The sequence below is a fragment of the Sceloporus undulatus genome, chromosome 2 (assembly GCF_019175285.1).
Source record: "Sceloporus undulatus isolate JIND9_A2432 ecotype Alabama chromosome 2, SceUnd_v1.1, whole genome shotgun sequence".
Classification (NCBI taxonomy): Eukaryota; Metazoa; Chordata; class Lepidosauria; order Squamata; family Phrynosomatidae; genus Sceloporus; species Sceloporus undulatus.
In genome coordinates, this window is record NC_056523.1 from 78,670,135 (window position 1) to 78,687,451 (window position 17,317).

The 17,317-nt window shown below is 41.8% G+C and overlaps 1 protein-coding gene across 1 annotated transcript; it reads left to right on the forward strand.

Moving 5' to 3' along the window:
• The first annotated feature begins 273 nt into the window (after nt 1-273).
• Nucleotides 274-13,154, forward strand: LOC121922205 (ubiquitin carboxyl-terminal hydrolase 4-like). Its single transcript, XM_042451315.1, has 7 exons — nt 274-629; nt 728-798; nt 3,155-3,270; nt 3,943-4,092; nt 6,577-6,680; nt 10,122-10,210; nt 11,196-13,154. Exons 1-7 carry the CDS (start codon nt 425-427, stop codon nt 11,313-11,315), a joined length of 855 nt encoding a protein of 284 aa, XP_042307249.1. The 5' UTR covers nt 274-424; the 3' UTR covers nt 11,316-13,154.
• Nucleotides 13,155-17,317: the final 4,163 nt, after the last annotated feature.

Below are 17,317 nucleotides of genomic sequence, written 5' to 3' on the forward strand. Positions count from 1 at the left end.
ACAGCCTGACACTCACTTTATTTCCTTCCTGTCTCACTCCCTGCCATGTGGTCTGACACTGAAGGGAACACTGAAGCACCTCCCCTCTCTGGAGGGTGAGATAATTAGCACCTGAAGTTGGCACTGCCTCCTTGAGAAACTGTCATGCCCCCTATGGGAGCGTGCCCCAGTGTTTGAGAACCTAGACCATAATGTACTACATATATTGTGAGTTAAAACTCTTTGATTTCCACCTTAGACATAGATGATTTTCCAGTTCCTCTCTGAAACATGCCTCTCCAAATTGCTCTTTTTAATTAGCAATTTTTAATTGCTCACCATATTTTCAAGGCAGAGGATGTTACAAATACTGAAAGGAGCTAATTATGTGACATGAAAATGTGAGAAACAATATTTGACATATATTCCAGGTGAAGTTGAAGAGATGGAGCATCAGAATGGAGAAGAAGAAAACAAGGAGAAAATATCAGAAACAGATGCCTGCCAGTCAGAAGACTGCACCCAGGTCGAGTCAGGAAAAGAAGGCCTGCATCACAGAAAGCGGCTCTTCACCTTCAGTCTTGTAAATTCCTATGGAACATCAGAAATAAACTCCCTTACCACAGAGGGAAAAATCCTCAAGTTGACTTGTAGGTATCCACTTCTAAACACCACCCCAGACACATCTCATCTGTGGTAGATTTTATGAGCTGCTATTCTTTTTTCCTTTTGTTTTTTGTTTTTCCAGCCCATGCTACAGTTGCTATTGACTGGGATTCTGAAACCCGGAAGTTGCTTTTTGATGAACATGAGGCACAGGTGATTAGCTTTTATGTCCTCCCTTTAAAGGACAATGTTGGGTGCTACTCTGGCTCATCTCTTGTTACCAGGCAGTAAGGCAAGATGATATGTTTCTTTTGACCATGTACTTTTATAATGGTCCTGAGCAAGCAAATACTGGTATAGAATATTGAGGGTGGTTGCACTGAAGCTGTTGCTTTGTAGAACCTGCCTGCTTATCTGAACTGCCTTCATGCAAATAATAATGGCTGCATCTTGTTCCCTTAAACTATAGTAGTTAGATTAATCTACTGATTAATGTTCTTGTTATGAGCCAGAGAGCATGAATTGCTAGTTTCCCTTGGACTCTTCCAAATCAGTCCTTTTCTTAGCTGGAAAAGAAATAACACCTCCACCTTTTCAGATACGGTCTGCATTGTTCTTTAGGCTGCTTCTCACATGGTTGTTACCTCTCATGTGCACAATAACATATTCTGCTTGAATGTTGAGTTTGCTTGAGGAAAATAGTCATTTCTTTTATGTTATGGAGCACATGTATATAGATTTTAAGTAGCAGCCATGCAAGAAGACTGTGTATGAAGTTGTCCCTTTTAGTTATGTTGACATGTTCAGTGGTGTGCTTGACTTTTCTTATGCCTTTGGCTTGGGGTATTAATGCAAACTAGCTGAACATGGAGAGAGCATGAGAGTTTGAGGAGTAGAACACATGTTTTGCATTAAGAAAACCTCAGGTTTTACTCCCTGGAATTTCCAGTTGAAACAGTTTAGGGTGTTGGGACCTCTGCCCAAGACATTAGAGAACCACTGTCAATCCAAGTGAACAGTACTAGACTAGATGGGCTAACGCTCTAAGTACTTTATAGCAAAGTAACACGTTCACATGTGGACTAAATCTGTTTCATCTTTCCATTTCCTTGTTCATGTCTGCTCCCAAATCAAGAGCAAAATGTCACTGCTTTGCAGATATTTGTAGCAGTTTCCCTATTGTAGTTACAATGTTCATTTTGATAATACTGGAAAATCTTTGTCCTAATGTATACCTAGACCTGAGTATACCTGTCCCTGAAGTATACTTAGCTGTGTTCCATTTCTGTATATGTATAAACTACATTACATAAACATTTGTTTCTGTTATCAAACATATATCTTGTTCTCTTTGGAATTAGGGCTTTTGAATTGTTTGAAACTGTGAGCATGATCCATTGCACTCATGCCTCAGTGATTAGTTTCAACTAGAAATCAGTAAATAGTTTGATCCTGGATAGTGGCAAAAAATTTGATAGGTTCAACCAGGAGAGCAAAACTTTTCCCTGCTCCCTGTCCCCATTTCTCACTTTCCAATTGGAATCTTAGCTTTATTTCCAATCTGCAGTTGGGGATAATACAGCATTCTCTATACACAGGAAAGTATTGAGAAGGGAAAAATGGATGCTGGGGAAGGTCAGATGATGGCAGAAGAGGAAGTAGTTTTGGTGGAGACCTGCTTGTTATATCATTTAGGCTTACTGCTTGGTCGGGGGTGGTTTGCTTCCCAGAACTATTACCAACTACTGCTCCTTTCATTTTGAATATAATAAAAAATTCTGGTCTGTCTGCAACAGGACTCAAATGTTTCTATTCCACAGCACAGCTGTGAAGATGAAGCAAAGAACACACATACTGAGGGAGTGTGTCTTGTCATATAGTACTAAACCAGAGTGGCCTGCAGGCTGAATCTACATTGGAGTCCACACTAGTGCATTTAATGGTGGCAGCAGTCATTTAAAACTGCTAAATAAAGCATGTGCTTTCCTTTAGAGATTAATTTTCCTAGAATCCCATGGGAGATGTGCTTTTGGACTCCAAAACAAGATGTCACTTTCCCATGTACTTTGCTGAGAAAATGGCTGTTTGGTTAGGGTTTTCCACCAAAGTTGAATTGGGAGATGTTGAAATTGACTTCAAGGCTCAAAGTTCTCCATACCTGTGTCTTAGTTTTACTCCAGAATGTGCTTATACACATTTAGAACTCAATTTAAATATTTCACTTACTCTGATTCTCTTATTTGCATATTATTAGGATACTTTATTTTTGTTTGCCTCTTCAGTAAACTTTTATGTATATTTTTAACATATTTGTGTTAAAAATAGTCTGAATTGTTCTCTCTAGCTAGTAAAACTGATTACATTAATCATTATTTTAGACTTCCTTAACCTGTAGTATATTTCAGCTTCAGTTTTGAGACTATCAGACTAGAGAGGAGGATGGCAGAGGATGAAATATTGCCCATTTGTAACAAGGAATCTAAAGTACTGTATCTTCCTAGTTTTTATAATACTGTAAAATGCATTTTATGTTGAAGGGGCAAAAACATATATAAATTTTTTTTTGTAGGCATTTGAAAAACACAACAGTATGTTTCAGCCACAGAAGAAGAAAACTACAGTAGCACTTAGAGACTGCATCGAGCTTTTCACAACCATGGAAACACTTGGTGAACATGATCCCTGGTAAGTTTATTGTGTATTCTGATATTAATCACATCTCTGGACTGTATTTTACAACTCTTTCAGATCAGTTGTTGTTTCTAGGCAGTAAAATTCAAGAAATTTTGAACATGGCAAGAGGAGAGCAAGCAAAATGGTGAAAAATCTGGAAACCATGCCCTGTGAGGAGTGCCTTAGGCAGCTGGGTATGTTTAGTCTGGGGAAGAGAAGGTTAAGAAGTGACATGATAGCCGTGTTTAAATATTGTGGATGGAGCAAGCTTATTTTCTGTTGCTCTGGAGAGTAGGACACAGCAATTCAAACTACAGGAAAAGAGAGTTTAATTAAATATTAGGAAAAACTTTCTGTTGGTAAGAACTGTTTGACAGTTGAATATGCTGCTTTGGAGTGAGGTCTCTTTTGGGGTTTTTTAAACCGAGGCTGGATAATTGTCTGTCTGAGGTGGTTTGATTGTGTATCCCTGCATGGCAGGGGGTAGGACTGGATGGCCCTTGTGATCTCTTCCCTCTCTATGATTCTCTCTATGCCAGATGATTTGTTGTCCTTTCTGAAAAGAAGTCTTCCCCATGTTCAGTTTTCTTGATTTGCCAATAGCACTCAAGGAGAACCAAAAGAAAGAATTTTTACACCTGCATTTGTTGTTAATTGATTAATTTTTTGCTTGTGTTGTTTCAGGTACTGTCCTAACTGCAAGAAACATCAGCAAGCCACAAAGAAATTTGACCTCTGGTCACTGCCACGCATTTTGGTAGTACATTTAAAACGCTTCTCATACAACAGATACTGGAGAGACAAACTTGACACTGTGGTTGAATTCCCCATCAGGTAGGATTCTGAGCTATATTGATGATCAAAGAGAGAGAAAAAACCTGATGTGAGTTAACCATCCGGAGACTTAACTTGGACATGGACTCTTGCTCTTATACCAGATTTTACCCTTACAAATGTAAGGAGCCAAAAGTCTTATCTGTCAATCATTCAAGGTCTTAGACTGGTGTATGGTGATAACTATACAAGTGAAAGCCCCGGGGGGGGGGGGGACCTAGAAAAATTCATGGGGGGAAAACCTCCCTCTCTGGGGAAGAAGTCACATGGTCTAAGACAGAAACAGGAATCATATGGCCCTCCAAATGTTGGACAGCAACTCCCAGCATTTCTTAGCACTAACTATGTTAGCTAGAGTTGATGGGACTCGAAGTCCAGCATTTGGTAGCCCACAGGATTCCCACCCCTTGTCATTGCTTAATACTAAACCATTAGTTTATATAGCTTATTCATCTACCTAGGACAGGTTTCACTAGTTCCTCTCTATAAAGTATTATTTTCTAGTTTTTCTTTTACTAAATCTCTTTTCCTTTACTATTTGATTATTCTTGTAATAATAATAATAATAATAATAAATATTTATTTATATCCCCCGCCTCTTCCATTTTGAGGATCAAGGTGGGTAACAGCAAAGTTTATAAAATATACAATAAAAACAACAAGCCCCACAAGACCCCAGCCCAACCCTCCCTCCCAAGTATAATATTAAACAATAAAACATTGTTAAAAATACATAACACAGGTGCTTTCCAGACCGCCCAAAATGGCGGTCTATAAAGTGCCCTCATTTGCTCTACGGAGGAGCCTCAGCGGCCAAACCGCATGACTCTTCCACGCCGCAAAAAGCAGCCGCAAAAAGCAGCTTCTTTTTGCGGTGCGGTAATGATGCCTCAAGGTGTCCGCTACGTCAAGATGGTGGCGCCCATGTAGACGCCCCTTTCTAACCCTAGTACATGCCGCGCACGTACTTTTGGCCCATGTGGAACGAGCCAATATGACAAAGTTACTAGACAAACCACAAATAAGAAAAATAATAAAAGGAGGGGGATTCAGTTGGTTCTGGACATTTTCAGTCGGGGAAGGCCTGCCGGAAGAGAAAGGTTTTTGTCTGACGCGTTTTTAAAAAATTCCTTCCCCTTTTCTTTGATCTCTTTTTGTCTTCTGTTGCAATGTTTCTCTTGCCCTGTCTAATGCTGTTGTGCAAGAGGCTTCTGTGCAGTTTCCAAAGACAGCTTACCAGTGGAGTCATTCATTTGGATTACTGGAACTGGTTGATAAAATTGTTAAAAAGAGGCTAGGGGGGTTAAAAAATAAAACCAAGTGTAACAAATGCCAGGGGGTGGGGGAGAGAAAGAACTTGGAGCAGATGGGGAGGCCAGAAGGCCAGAGGGAGGAAAGGACTGGGTCCTCTGAAGTCATAGGGCACACCTAGGGATAGGAACTGGCTGTTAATTAATTTTAAATGACAGGAAATGCTGATAATATCATATAAATATTTTCCAGTGATATTTTCATCAAGACAAAGAGAAGAATGTCTGGAAGCCCACAGAGAGTCCAGCATATTCTCAATTGCCACTGGTGGCGCAGTGGTTAAATGCCTGTACTGCAGCCACTCACTCAAAACCATAAGGTTGTGAGTTCAATACCAGAAAAAGGGCTCAAGCTTGACTCAGGCTTCCATCCTTCTGAGGTGGCTAAAATGAATACCCAGATTGTTGGGGGCAATTAGTTTACAGTTGTAAACCGCTTAGATACTGTTCCTTCAGTATAATAATAATAATAATAAATTTTATTTATACCCCGCCCTTCCATGGATATGATCAGGGCGGCTTACAAAATTTAAAAAACGTTACAATACAAAGTTAAAATCCAATAAACAGTTAAAAACATTACTACAAGACAGGAACAGGAAAACAATAAAATAGAAAAATACACATGGCAGGGGCAGAAAAAAATGAAAATTAAACATCAATCCAGGGTCAAAAGAGAAAAGAGGGGAAAGGGGGCAGGAAAATAAATGGACAAATTAAGGTGGGAAGGCCAGCCGGAATAGGTATGTTTTCAACTGTTTTTTTAAAAACAGCTAATGAGGCGGCAGAGCGAAGCTCTGCAGGGAGCTTATTCCAAAGGGGAGGGGCAGCAGTAGTAAAAGCCCTCTGTGAGGTCCGCACATGATTGGACCTAGGGACCTCCAACAGTTTAGTCCCGGAAGTTCTGAGTGTGCAAGGCGGATTATATGGGGAGAGGCGGTATATAAAGCGGTATATAAAGGAAGCTGTTTTGTTTTGTTTGTTTGTCTGTTTCAACACCAGTTTTCCACTGCTGAAAGTTATTATCTGAATGATGACAAAACTGGTGTTGAACCAAACAATTGAGAACATACTAGACTTTCTGTGGGTTTCCAGGCATCATTTTCTATGTCTTTAAGATTCAGTGCAGTGTTGTCACACATTGATGAATGAGCTGACTTTTCTTTTCTTGCAGGGATTTGAACATGTCTGAGTTTGTATGTGACCCAGCAGCAACCCCTTATGTGTATGATCTGATTGCTGTTTCCAATCACTATGGAGGCATGGGTGTTGGCCACTGTGAGTAATTGATCTTTTGTCTACAGGGAAGGAGCCACCTAGGGATTGGTCTCCTCTCATTGCTGCCCCAGCAGTTTAAGGGGATCATGTGATTTTTCCAGGCTTCTGCTTTTGGCTGATTGTGAGACCTGTCAGGAATGCCTTTCAGGAGTTCTTTAACAAGAAGACAGAATTATGGACTCCAGGCAGGGAAAGTTGTTCCTTCAGATAAGAGGCTTCAGAGGATATGTTTCAATTTGTCAACATTTTGTATACATTAGACTGTGAACTCTTTTTAAAAAGCAACAGTGATCTGGATTTTAGCTTTTAGGACCAATTATGGTGCTCTGCTTAATTAGTGAGGCTAGTGCTGTGGGAAAGTTTAATGACTTAGAAGTTGAGGCATAAATGACTGTATTCCTGAATACAGAAAGCTCTTTCATTTCCCTATGTATTCCCATCCCAATGTGCTCTGTCCACTGAGACTGGATTATGAAGCAACTCCTGCTTCCTCTCTGAGCATTCCTTTGCCAATTAAAGAACAAAGATACCGTATTTTCCGGTGTATAAGACGACTGGGTGTATAAGACGACCCCCAACTTTTCCAGTTAAAATATAGAGTTTGTGATATACTCACCGTATAAGACTACCCCTCTTCCAATGCACACCAAATAAAATTTTTAAAAAAACATCAGATTTGATTTAAATATGGTAGTAATTTTAATTCAAATGGTTATGACATGCAGGTGCTTAGCAGGAAAACTGTCACTTAGCCAGCACTGAGCCAGGGCAGTCAAAGCACTCTCAAAGTGCATTATTTCTTCAGTGTGTTTTGAACCATAGTCCAACACTCAAGCCACTGCACCAGCCTAACCTACCTGACAGGAATGCTGAGAGGATAAAATACTGTGGAACCATTGAGTCCCTGAAGCAAAAGGAATTGTGCAAAGTGTATCTTTGGTTTTTTTAAAATTAATTTTTAATTAATATTATGTCCAGTTCTGGGCACCACAATTCAAAAAGGACATTGAGAAACTGGAGCCATGTGTCCAAAGAAGGGTGACTAAAATGGTGAAGGCTCTGAAAACCATGAAGCCCTTTGAGGAAACACTTAGGGAGCTGGGCATGTTTAGCCTGGAGAAGAGAAGGTTAAGAGGTGATAGGACAGCCCTGTTTAAATACATGAAAGGGTGTCACATTGAGGAGGGAGCAAGTTTGTTTGCTGCTGCTCCAGAGGCTAGGACCCAGAACAATGGATGCAAGCTCTAGGAAAAGAGATCCCACCCACCTCAACATTAGGAGGAACTTCCTGACAGTAAGGGCTGTTGCATAGTGGAACACACTCCCTCAAAGTGTAGTGGAGTCAACTTCCTTGGAAGGCTTTAAAGCAGAGGCTGGATGGCCATCTGTCGGGGATGTTTTGATTGAGAGTTCCTGCATGGCAGAATGGGGTTGGACTGGATGGCCCTTGTGGTCTCTTTTAACTCTATGATTCTAAACCATAAAAGACATGTACTGAAGAACTCAAGAGGTTATCTTTTGCCCTATGCAGTGGTCCCCAGACTGTGCCCTTGAAGAGATGTTGGACCTCATCTCCCAGAATCCTCTGCCATGTTGGCCAATAACCTGGGATTCTGGGAGCTGAAGTCCAAAATCCCCTTAAAAAGCAGAGTTTGGGGAGCATTGTGACCTATAGCAATGTTTCCCAAACTTTGGGCTCTAGATATTTTGGGCTTCCTCTCCCTGAATTCCTGACTGTTTGCTAGTTAGCTGGGGCCTCTGGGAGCTGAAGTCCCAAGCCCTTGGAGGACCAAAGTTTGGGAAGCACTGCCTTAGAGCCTTAACCCCTTAAAAATGTTGCAGTCCTCTTAAAAAGCAGAGTTTGCTCTTGAACAGCACAGTTTGGGGACCACTGATATTATAGTACTGTTCCCTTTAAGAGATTTTGGACTCCAGCTCCCAGAAGCCTCAGCCATATTGGCCAATAGCCTGGGCTTCTGGGAGCTGAAGTCCAAAGTCCCTTAAAAGAGCTCCATTCACCTCTCTCCCCCAATCCCTCTCTGAGAACATTCCCAGCAAACTCCTTCAGGAGTCCCATCTGAAGGAGGACCTGTGGGGAACGGAGGAGACAAAGAGCAGAGGCTCGCTGTGGAAAGGAAGAGGGGAGAGAAGGAGGGAGGGAGGCGCCTGGTAGGTCTACCACCATTCTGAGCTGATACTCTTGATTTTTTCAAAGGCACCTACCTAAGTAGCTAGCCCCCTCCTCCCCACCTAGCCCAGGCAGCCTCATCCTCTGCCGTGCTATTTGCGGTGCGCAAGGCTTCTTGGGAATTGTAGTCCAGCGCTTCCCTTTTTCTCTGAAGAAGAAGAGGCAGAGTGGGGATGGCGCCGCCGCCGGCTTCTGCAATTTTGCCTGACTCTCGGCCAAAGGGAAAGGGGTGGGTTTTGTGGCATAATGTGCTCTACTCTTGGCAGCAAGAAAATAAAAAGCCGAAGATTATCTATCTGTATCTGGTGCATTAGACGACCCCCGACTTTTGAGATGATTTTCCAGGGTTCAAAAGTCGCCTTATACGCAGGAAAATACGATAATGTTCCTTAACCACTGTATGTTTTGTCTGATGCATTTCATCTACCGTGGTAAAACTGAGGCATGCAGTACAGTGTTATCTGCAGGGGATCTGTTCCAGACCTCCTCTCCTCATGGATACCAAAATTTGTGGGACCTCAAGTCCCATTGCCCCCAGTGGTGGTGTGTGCATGTGGCCGTGCCACCATTAGGGACAGCCCCTGTTTCCAAAAGTGGTGCGTGCATGTGGCCATGCCACTATTAGGGACAATGGGACTGAAGGTGAAGTCTCATTGTCCCTAACAGTGGTGCAGCCGCATGCATGCATGCACCACCACTGGGACAATGGAGGCTTTCCCTAATGGCAGCATGGCTGTGTGCATGTGCCACCATCAGGGACAATGGGGGCTTGCCAGATGGAAAGTCCGCAGACAGCGAGGCCCCATTGTACTAGTGCTAACAGAAGTCCCTCCCAAAGCACTGAAAAATTGTTAGTCAGAAGGCATTCTGACTGAGTTATAGGATGGGACAGATTTTCAGAATCTATAAGTTGGATGCAATTGAACTGTTTCAGCATTAAGTGTATATTGGGAAGGATAAAGGACATGTTTTAAGGCATAAGACATGATTTTTTGTCATTTGAAATTATTAACAGCTTGCCCTGATTCATGCTTATTACAGATTTTTACACTTTGAAGATATTGTAAACAAAGTCTATCCACCTAAATATAATTAAGTGAATGATTACTAAGTGTAGTCAAGTGGATATTGTTCCTTTTATGTGGTTGTTAAATGTTGTTGGAGACTACCAGTATATGCTATCTCATACCATACCTTCTAAGCTCATATTCTCTTGTTAATTCTTTCCTCCCTCCCTCCACCTGTCCTGGAAGATACTGCATATGCGAAGAATAAAATCAATAGCAAATGGTATTACTTTGATGATAGCAGTGTGTCACCAGCATCTGAAGAGCAAATAGTGGTATGTATTTGAAATAATAAGGGATATCTTAAGGTATTCTCTTAACTTCTAGGGTTAAACTACACAGTGGTTAAGCTTACAAGGTGCAAGGAAAGAATGGTCTTGTTATTCCTTTTCTAAAGAAAATAGTATGCACTGGGAAGCACCAAGTGGGGAGCTTTATTTTCTTGGCACTGTTTGTCTGTGTCATTTTGCATGTATCAATCTGTGCTGGCCCTATCTATTTCTGTAGCAGCCCTTATAAGATGAAGCTGGCATACTTCAAGCAATGGAACTGAGCAGCTGAAATTCATATGCCTCACACAGTCTCTTGTTTATTTTCATTTTGTTCTGTTGACTACAAATTGTATATTGGTTACTTGCTCTTTGAAATTGTTTTTTACCTGCTTTGAGAACTGTTTATCAGAAAGCCAGGCTTTACACATTTTAAATGTTGCATGATTAGGACTTTTCAGATCTATAGAGTCGGAACTAGGATGCTTGAGAAATACTGTATGTATTTATATGCAGCTTTTAAACAAGATGACAGTAATAAAAATATAATAAAATAGAATACAGTTCTCAGTGATGCAGCATAAATTGTTGACTGGGGAAAAATCACATAGTTTTACATCATGTTGAAACATTTAAAAGTTGTGAAAGAATAAGAACCTTGACCTGATAATAAAATTACCATAAAGAAGGTGCCAGGCCAGCCTTTCATAAGAGGGCATTCCAAAATTGGTGTGAAGGCATCAAGAAGGACTTCTTCCTTGTAGCACCAGCATTATTTCATTTTGTGGAGGCACCTGGAGCAGGGCTTCTGAAGAGAATCTTGGTAAATTTCAAATACCTTAGTCCCAAGCCATTAAGAATGTTTTTAAAAATATGTTAAAGGTCAATACGAACTCTAGAACTGGGCCAGGAAATAGACTGCCTTGGATATAATTTTACCTACTCACTAAACTTTTGTTCTGTATTCAATCCTTCTGTTGTTGCCTTGCAGACAAAAGCAGCATATGTACTGTTCTACCAACGCAGAGATGGCAACCTCAAGAAAAACCCATCTGCCTGCACAAGTACTAAGATGAAATCAGAAGAATGTGATGGCATGGATACTAATTGAGCCTGTGTGACAGAGTCTCAATGGTCAAGTGCTAATTTGACAATCAGAGCTGATTTTGTTCCATCTCCAAAGCTCAAAGAGGAAGTCCAATATGGAAGTGCTTCGTGAGCAGTAATGATGGATAGCACAAGGGAGGCCATAAGATGACCACACTTAGGCATATCATAACAAAAGAGCTTTTAAACAAATTATATTTTGTCTATTCAATAAAGTGTTCTCTAAATCTCAACCTTGTATTTTGGCAGAAACTGTGTGAAACTGGGGATTATACTAGACAGCTGGAGCAGTGCATATTGAGGGATTTCTTTGTTGAATTGTAAGATGAAAATTTAAAATTGGGATGTAAATATGCTAGAGCTGAGGAAAAATATGTGCTTTAAGCTTTATGCATTGTTGAAGATGCATGGAAATATGGAGGACACCTCTGAAGTGGATATTTAGCTTGTGCTTCAGTCTTGTATAAAACATATTGCCACCACGCCTCTGTAAGTGGACTGCTGACAAGCATGGTGAGCTTGTGTGCACTTTTGAAAAAAGGTGTTTGGCTTGGCCCATGGTGTCCCCATATAATATTCTGTTGGCTAATCTGTAGGAACCATCTCACCCCCCCCCCCCCCGGTCGTCATGTTCTATGCAAATAGGGCAACTCTTTGGGAGTGACTATAGCCATTTCCCATCTCAGAAGCAGTATTCATCCTTCACATCAATCCTTCATGAATTTCCTGTGCTCTGTATTTCTCCTTCAGCCCAAGTCTTCTTTGTCCACTTCACATGTTAAGCTACATATTGTTCAATGAAGAGACATACTCTTCTTTTTACATGTCCTGTTAGAGAATTTTGTCACATATTCCAGGAGGACCAACCACTAATTATTTTGTTTCTCTGCAGTGTTTTAGCATCATCCTGAAGCATTCAGAGCCCTTTCTTTCACAGTAGGCTTCAGAAATCAATTAGTGGCTTCTCTCCTGGATATCTCCAACTTGCTATATTTTCCACCAGCCAGTTCATGTCCATTTCTAATCAGCTGCATCCTGTTGCTCTTATACCTCATTGCAAGCCTTTCCTCAAAACATTAAGAGATGGTATGAAGAAACATGGCTGCTGATCTCCATGATCTGCAGCAGCATAAGCAAAGAAGAGCAGGGGGTATAGCCAGATTGTCATTTAGCAGAATTTATTGAAAGTGGGTTGGATGCTCATCTGTAGCCTTTAGCAGATGGGCCCTCATTGCTGTCAGCTGCATTCTGCTCACTGATAATCTTCCAAATTATTTGCAGGATAGTCCTTCTGAAGCGCTGAAATTTGAGTTGTTTGATTCAGGTGCCATTTTTAATTGGTTTGAGGTTTTACCTCACTGGCATCTTCTTTGTTTTTTTTTCTTGCACACTTGGAATGATGGGTGTGTGGCAGTTAGAATTATTTAAAGGGTAAGTTCAGACTGTAGCACTGCATTATTTTGGTTTTGCTCTTTTCCTGATGTTTTGGGTTATATTTTCTTTTGGAGTGTGACATTTAGATAGAAAAGGAAACAAATATTTAAAAGGAAAAACCAGTTTATTGAAACCATGTGTATTTCTGCTCCATACTGAAGTAGGAAACTATACTGCTTGTTGTATGGCCAGAGCACACATTTGTGTTTAGTGATTTGGGGCTCCTGAACTAAATTTCTTCTAAATGCTGTAAAGATGGTAGTAGGAACCTGGATTTGCTTTTCTTCAGGCGGGATCCTAGCTGGTGTGTATATTCTGTATAGTGTCAAAATCTGGTTTTAGACTAGCACTTTGTAAGTGACTGGCTTTATTGTATAAAAGGAAAATAAAATAAAATGAGTGAATTACATTAAGTGTGGGTTTTCAAGTGTTTCCACACAGTGAATCAATATTTAGAATAAATGCTCAAATCTGCAATCCTACTTGCTAATAGAGCACCTTTTTTTTTTTTTTGAGGATGAATCTGTGTTGGAATATAACAATGGCATGCAGTCTTGCTGAGCAGCCTCTTGTAACTATACTATTTAAGCTAGAATTATATGCAAGTTTAACTGTCACAGTCCAATACTTAAACCACTATACCACACTGGTTCCTAATATTATGTATGATGTCATTAGTTCCTGTGATGACATTTCCTGATTAGATGTGTGGGCAGAGTTGGCATCTGGGTTTGCCAGTTTCCACACTCAATTTTTAGATTCTTGTGGACATTCTCACATAGGACTCTTTCACAGGAGGGAAAATTGGAGGGTTAAAGTGGTCCCAATGCTGGGTCATTCAGGATTTAGGGACAAATTCACAGCTTCTTATGCACGCAATCCGGACGAAATCTAGGGAGAATGTGAAGTCAATCAGGAAATAGGCAAATTTGCAAAACTACCGGATTTACATTTCCATTTTGCTTGTGAATTGACTTCCTTTACATAATGCACACTGTGAACAATGCAAGCCTCCAGATTTATTCGGTTTCCTTATTTCCCAAGTTACCTTGGGAGGGAGGGAGGGAGGACATGCCCTGGAAAAGGAGGGCATGGAATCAGGCAGACCTATGGAGTTTGCAAAGGGAAACACCTTTTGTGGCTTCTGTGGCAAAGAGGATACCCCCTCCCCTCCCTGGAGCATGTGGGGGGGTCACTTGTGGAAATGACAGTTTTGAGCATGCTCAGGAAAGGTATTTCTATGCTGGCAATGGGGATTTGTTTGTCTCCTTTTGATAGCCAAATCCACATTGGAACCCACTTTAATGTGTTTTTAACCCCTTGTGCTCTGTGTGTGATAACCAATAGCAAAACTGCTTGCTTTTGTGGGATGCCAGCATTTTAACAATTTTTGGGATGGAAGCACATAGGTTGATGTGTGATAAAGTCCATAGTCTGCTATATAGGTCTGTCCCTGGGCTTTCCTCTCCACCAAATGCATCTAAAGAAGTAGACTCAAATCAACCAAAGCTCATGCTACCAAATTCTATCTTTCAGTTAGTCTCAAACATGCTCCAGGATCCCTTTGCATATTATTTCCTGTTTCCAAACCTTAAAAAGGGTTTTAAAGGAAGGAAATTTTAAAATGACTCAGAGATGATAGCAGCAACAAGCAGTATTTCAGTGAACAGGCATCAGATTTATTATTTTTTGGAAGGATTAAAGAAATTGAAGAAATTATGTGCCAAGTATGTCAAACTTGAGGATGAATATGTGGAAAAGCTTGTAAATCTCATGGCTTGGTCATTCCAGCCCAGCTGCATCAGGCCTGAAAGAAGAGCCCTCCCCTCCATCCACCATCATCCACAGGGAGAGTAAGGCAACCCAGCTCCATCAGACCTTGCCTAAAAGAAGAAAGCCCTCCCTCCATCCACCATCAAGAGGGAGGCAAGGACAGGCCAGCTCCATTGGGCCTAATCAGAATAAGAAGGGCCCTCCCTCCAGTCCATCTGCCCTGGTCCGGGCCTCAGAGAGAGAGATCTGGACTTTCCCCCTTCCCCACTGCCATTCCCTTCTCCTTTTGTGTCTTGTCTCTTTAGATTGTAAGCCTGAGGGCAGGGAAACATCTAACAATTTGTAAGCCACTCTGATACAGTTTTGGCTGAACAGCGGGGTATACATATTATTCTCTTCTTGCTGAGGCCAATACTTTTTCCCTTGTACATTAAAGCCCCTTTATAATACTTACTGCTAAATGAAATGGTGGGAACTTACAACTCCAATAATTAAAAAATATGGATAATTTAACTTCTTGGGATGATGTGAATTCTACTCCATACTGCCTGAAAAGCATTTCCAGAGTATGTGTATAAAATAGTATTTATTGGTACAACAATTACTCAAAATTAACTTTAGACTTTGCATTTGAAGTACATGTACTTTCTTCTTTGTGGTCTCCGTGAATCACACAAATGGGTAAATGTGTGCCTGCGCAGCAAATCTCAGAAACTCCTAGAATCCCTAGGCAAAACTTAGTTTGCAACTTCATGGCGGTAGCTCTGCCCACCCTATATATTGCCCCTGCTGATCCCATTCTTCTTCAGTTCCTTCTTTCTGCCACATTTAGCAGATCGAGGAACTTGACTAGCTCTGGTCATCCATTGCTAATGGCTCTCTGATAGTAAATCTCAGCTTTTTTTTGGACAATTTGGCATGTTTAACCAGTTAGTTCTTCTGGAAAATCTCCACACCAAAGTCAATACGTAAAGCTGCACCCAGCCTCTTCTCATCTGGTTGTAACAGAGGATGATTTGGGGATTATTCACCTTGACACGGGATCGTAATCCAAAGGAGAAATCCGTGATCCTGATCCTCCAGTGCTTACTCCCTCAATTAGGAGGGAGATGTCCCATATTAGATCTCGTTGGGATCGGGCCAATCTTGGCGCGTAAGTCGCCAAGACCCAGAGTGCCTTGGAGGACCCTGACAAGCACCTGTTCCAACACTATCCCGATCTGGTCCTCGACACTGAAGCGGGCAACCTCTTCACCTCCCACCTCAACACTCACTGTGCAATGTTTTGCTCTCGAACCCGAGACCAGGCTCTCAAGGGGACGCCTTCCAACTCGAGTGGTCAGGAGAGCTGATGTATGCCTTCCCTCCATTTCCACTCATCACGAGGGTTGTAGCAAAGGTGACTTCAGACTGGAACAACGCCATCCTCATGACTTTGTGGTGGTTGAGTCAGCCATATTTTGCCCCTCATCTCCACCTGTCCAGAAGGACATTCCTCTGCTTGGAGTTCTGGCCCGATCTCCTGTCCCTTCACGACGGTCGTGTTCTACACCAAGACATGGAGACTCTCCTTTTGGTAGCTTGGAGGATTCAGACTTTGATACCGTGCTTGATTCCATCTGGACGGTAATTTTGCCTGTTCAGAAACCTTCCACGCAATGCTCATACCAATTTAAAAGGCACAAGTTCCTAGATTTCCTCTCCCAGAAAGATATCTCTCCATCCCAAGCATCGATCCCGATGGTCCTGGAGTTTCTTATGACCCTAGCCAATTCGGGACTATGCTTGAACTCCATGAAATGCTATCTGTTGCCAATTTGTTCTTACTTTCATTTGGAAGGCAAGCCTTCCCTCTTCAAGGACCCTCTGGTAAAGAGGTTCCTCCATGGATTCAACAATCTCCACCCGCCATCTTTGGTCCAGACACTGGCATGGAGTCTAGACCTTGTGCTTTCCTGCTTGACATCCAAGCTCTTTGAACCCATGGCCACCACAGACTTGAGGTTGCTGACCTGGAAAACAGCTTTCCTCGTGGCCATCACTTCTGCTTGCCATGTGAGCAAACTTTGTGCTTTGCAGGTGGACCAGCCCTACATCCAATTCCACAAGGACAAAGTGATTCTCTGTACCAACATCACCTTTCTGCCAAAGGTGGTGTCAACTTTCCACATGAACCAAGACATTGTTTTGCCGACCCTGGCTCCAAACCCAACCACCAGTACCAAGTGCCAGTTGCATACCCTGGATGTTCAGAGCGCATTAGCCTTCTATTTAGACAGAACCTCAGTTTCAAGGCACTCCGAAAGACAGTTTGCTACTTGGAGGCCAAAAAGTGACTACCTGTGACTGCGCAGAGGTTTTCCAAATGGGTGGCTGGTACCATCCACCTCTGCTACGAACTGTCAGGTAGACCTCTTCCAGCTTGGGTTTGGATCCATGCAACTCAGGTGGTAGCTGAATCCTCCGCTTTTTTGACTGGGGTGCCGCTGGATGATGTCTGCAAAGCTGCTGTCTGGTCCCAGCCATTGACATTCATCAAGCACTACAGGCTGCACACCAGGGCCAGACAGGATGCAGCTTTCAGGAGGGTAGTGTTACTTTCTGGGTTACACTGAAATATGTGTTTGCATTCAGGTTCACAATTATTGTGTCATTTACATTGAAGTTTGTCTTTGCACTTAGGCTCTGAATGCATTGATCTTACCTTTTACAGTACTTGATTCTATGTCTACTTGCACTCTATCAGTGACTTTGACTTGCTTCTAATACTTGATTTGACTGTTTCATTTATGCATTGCA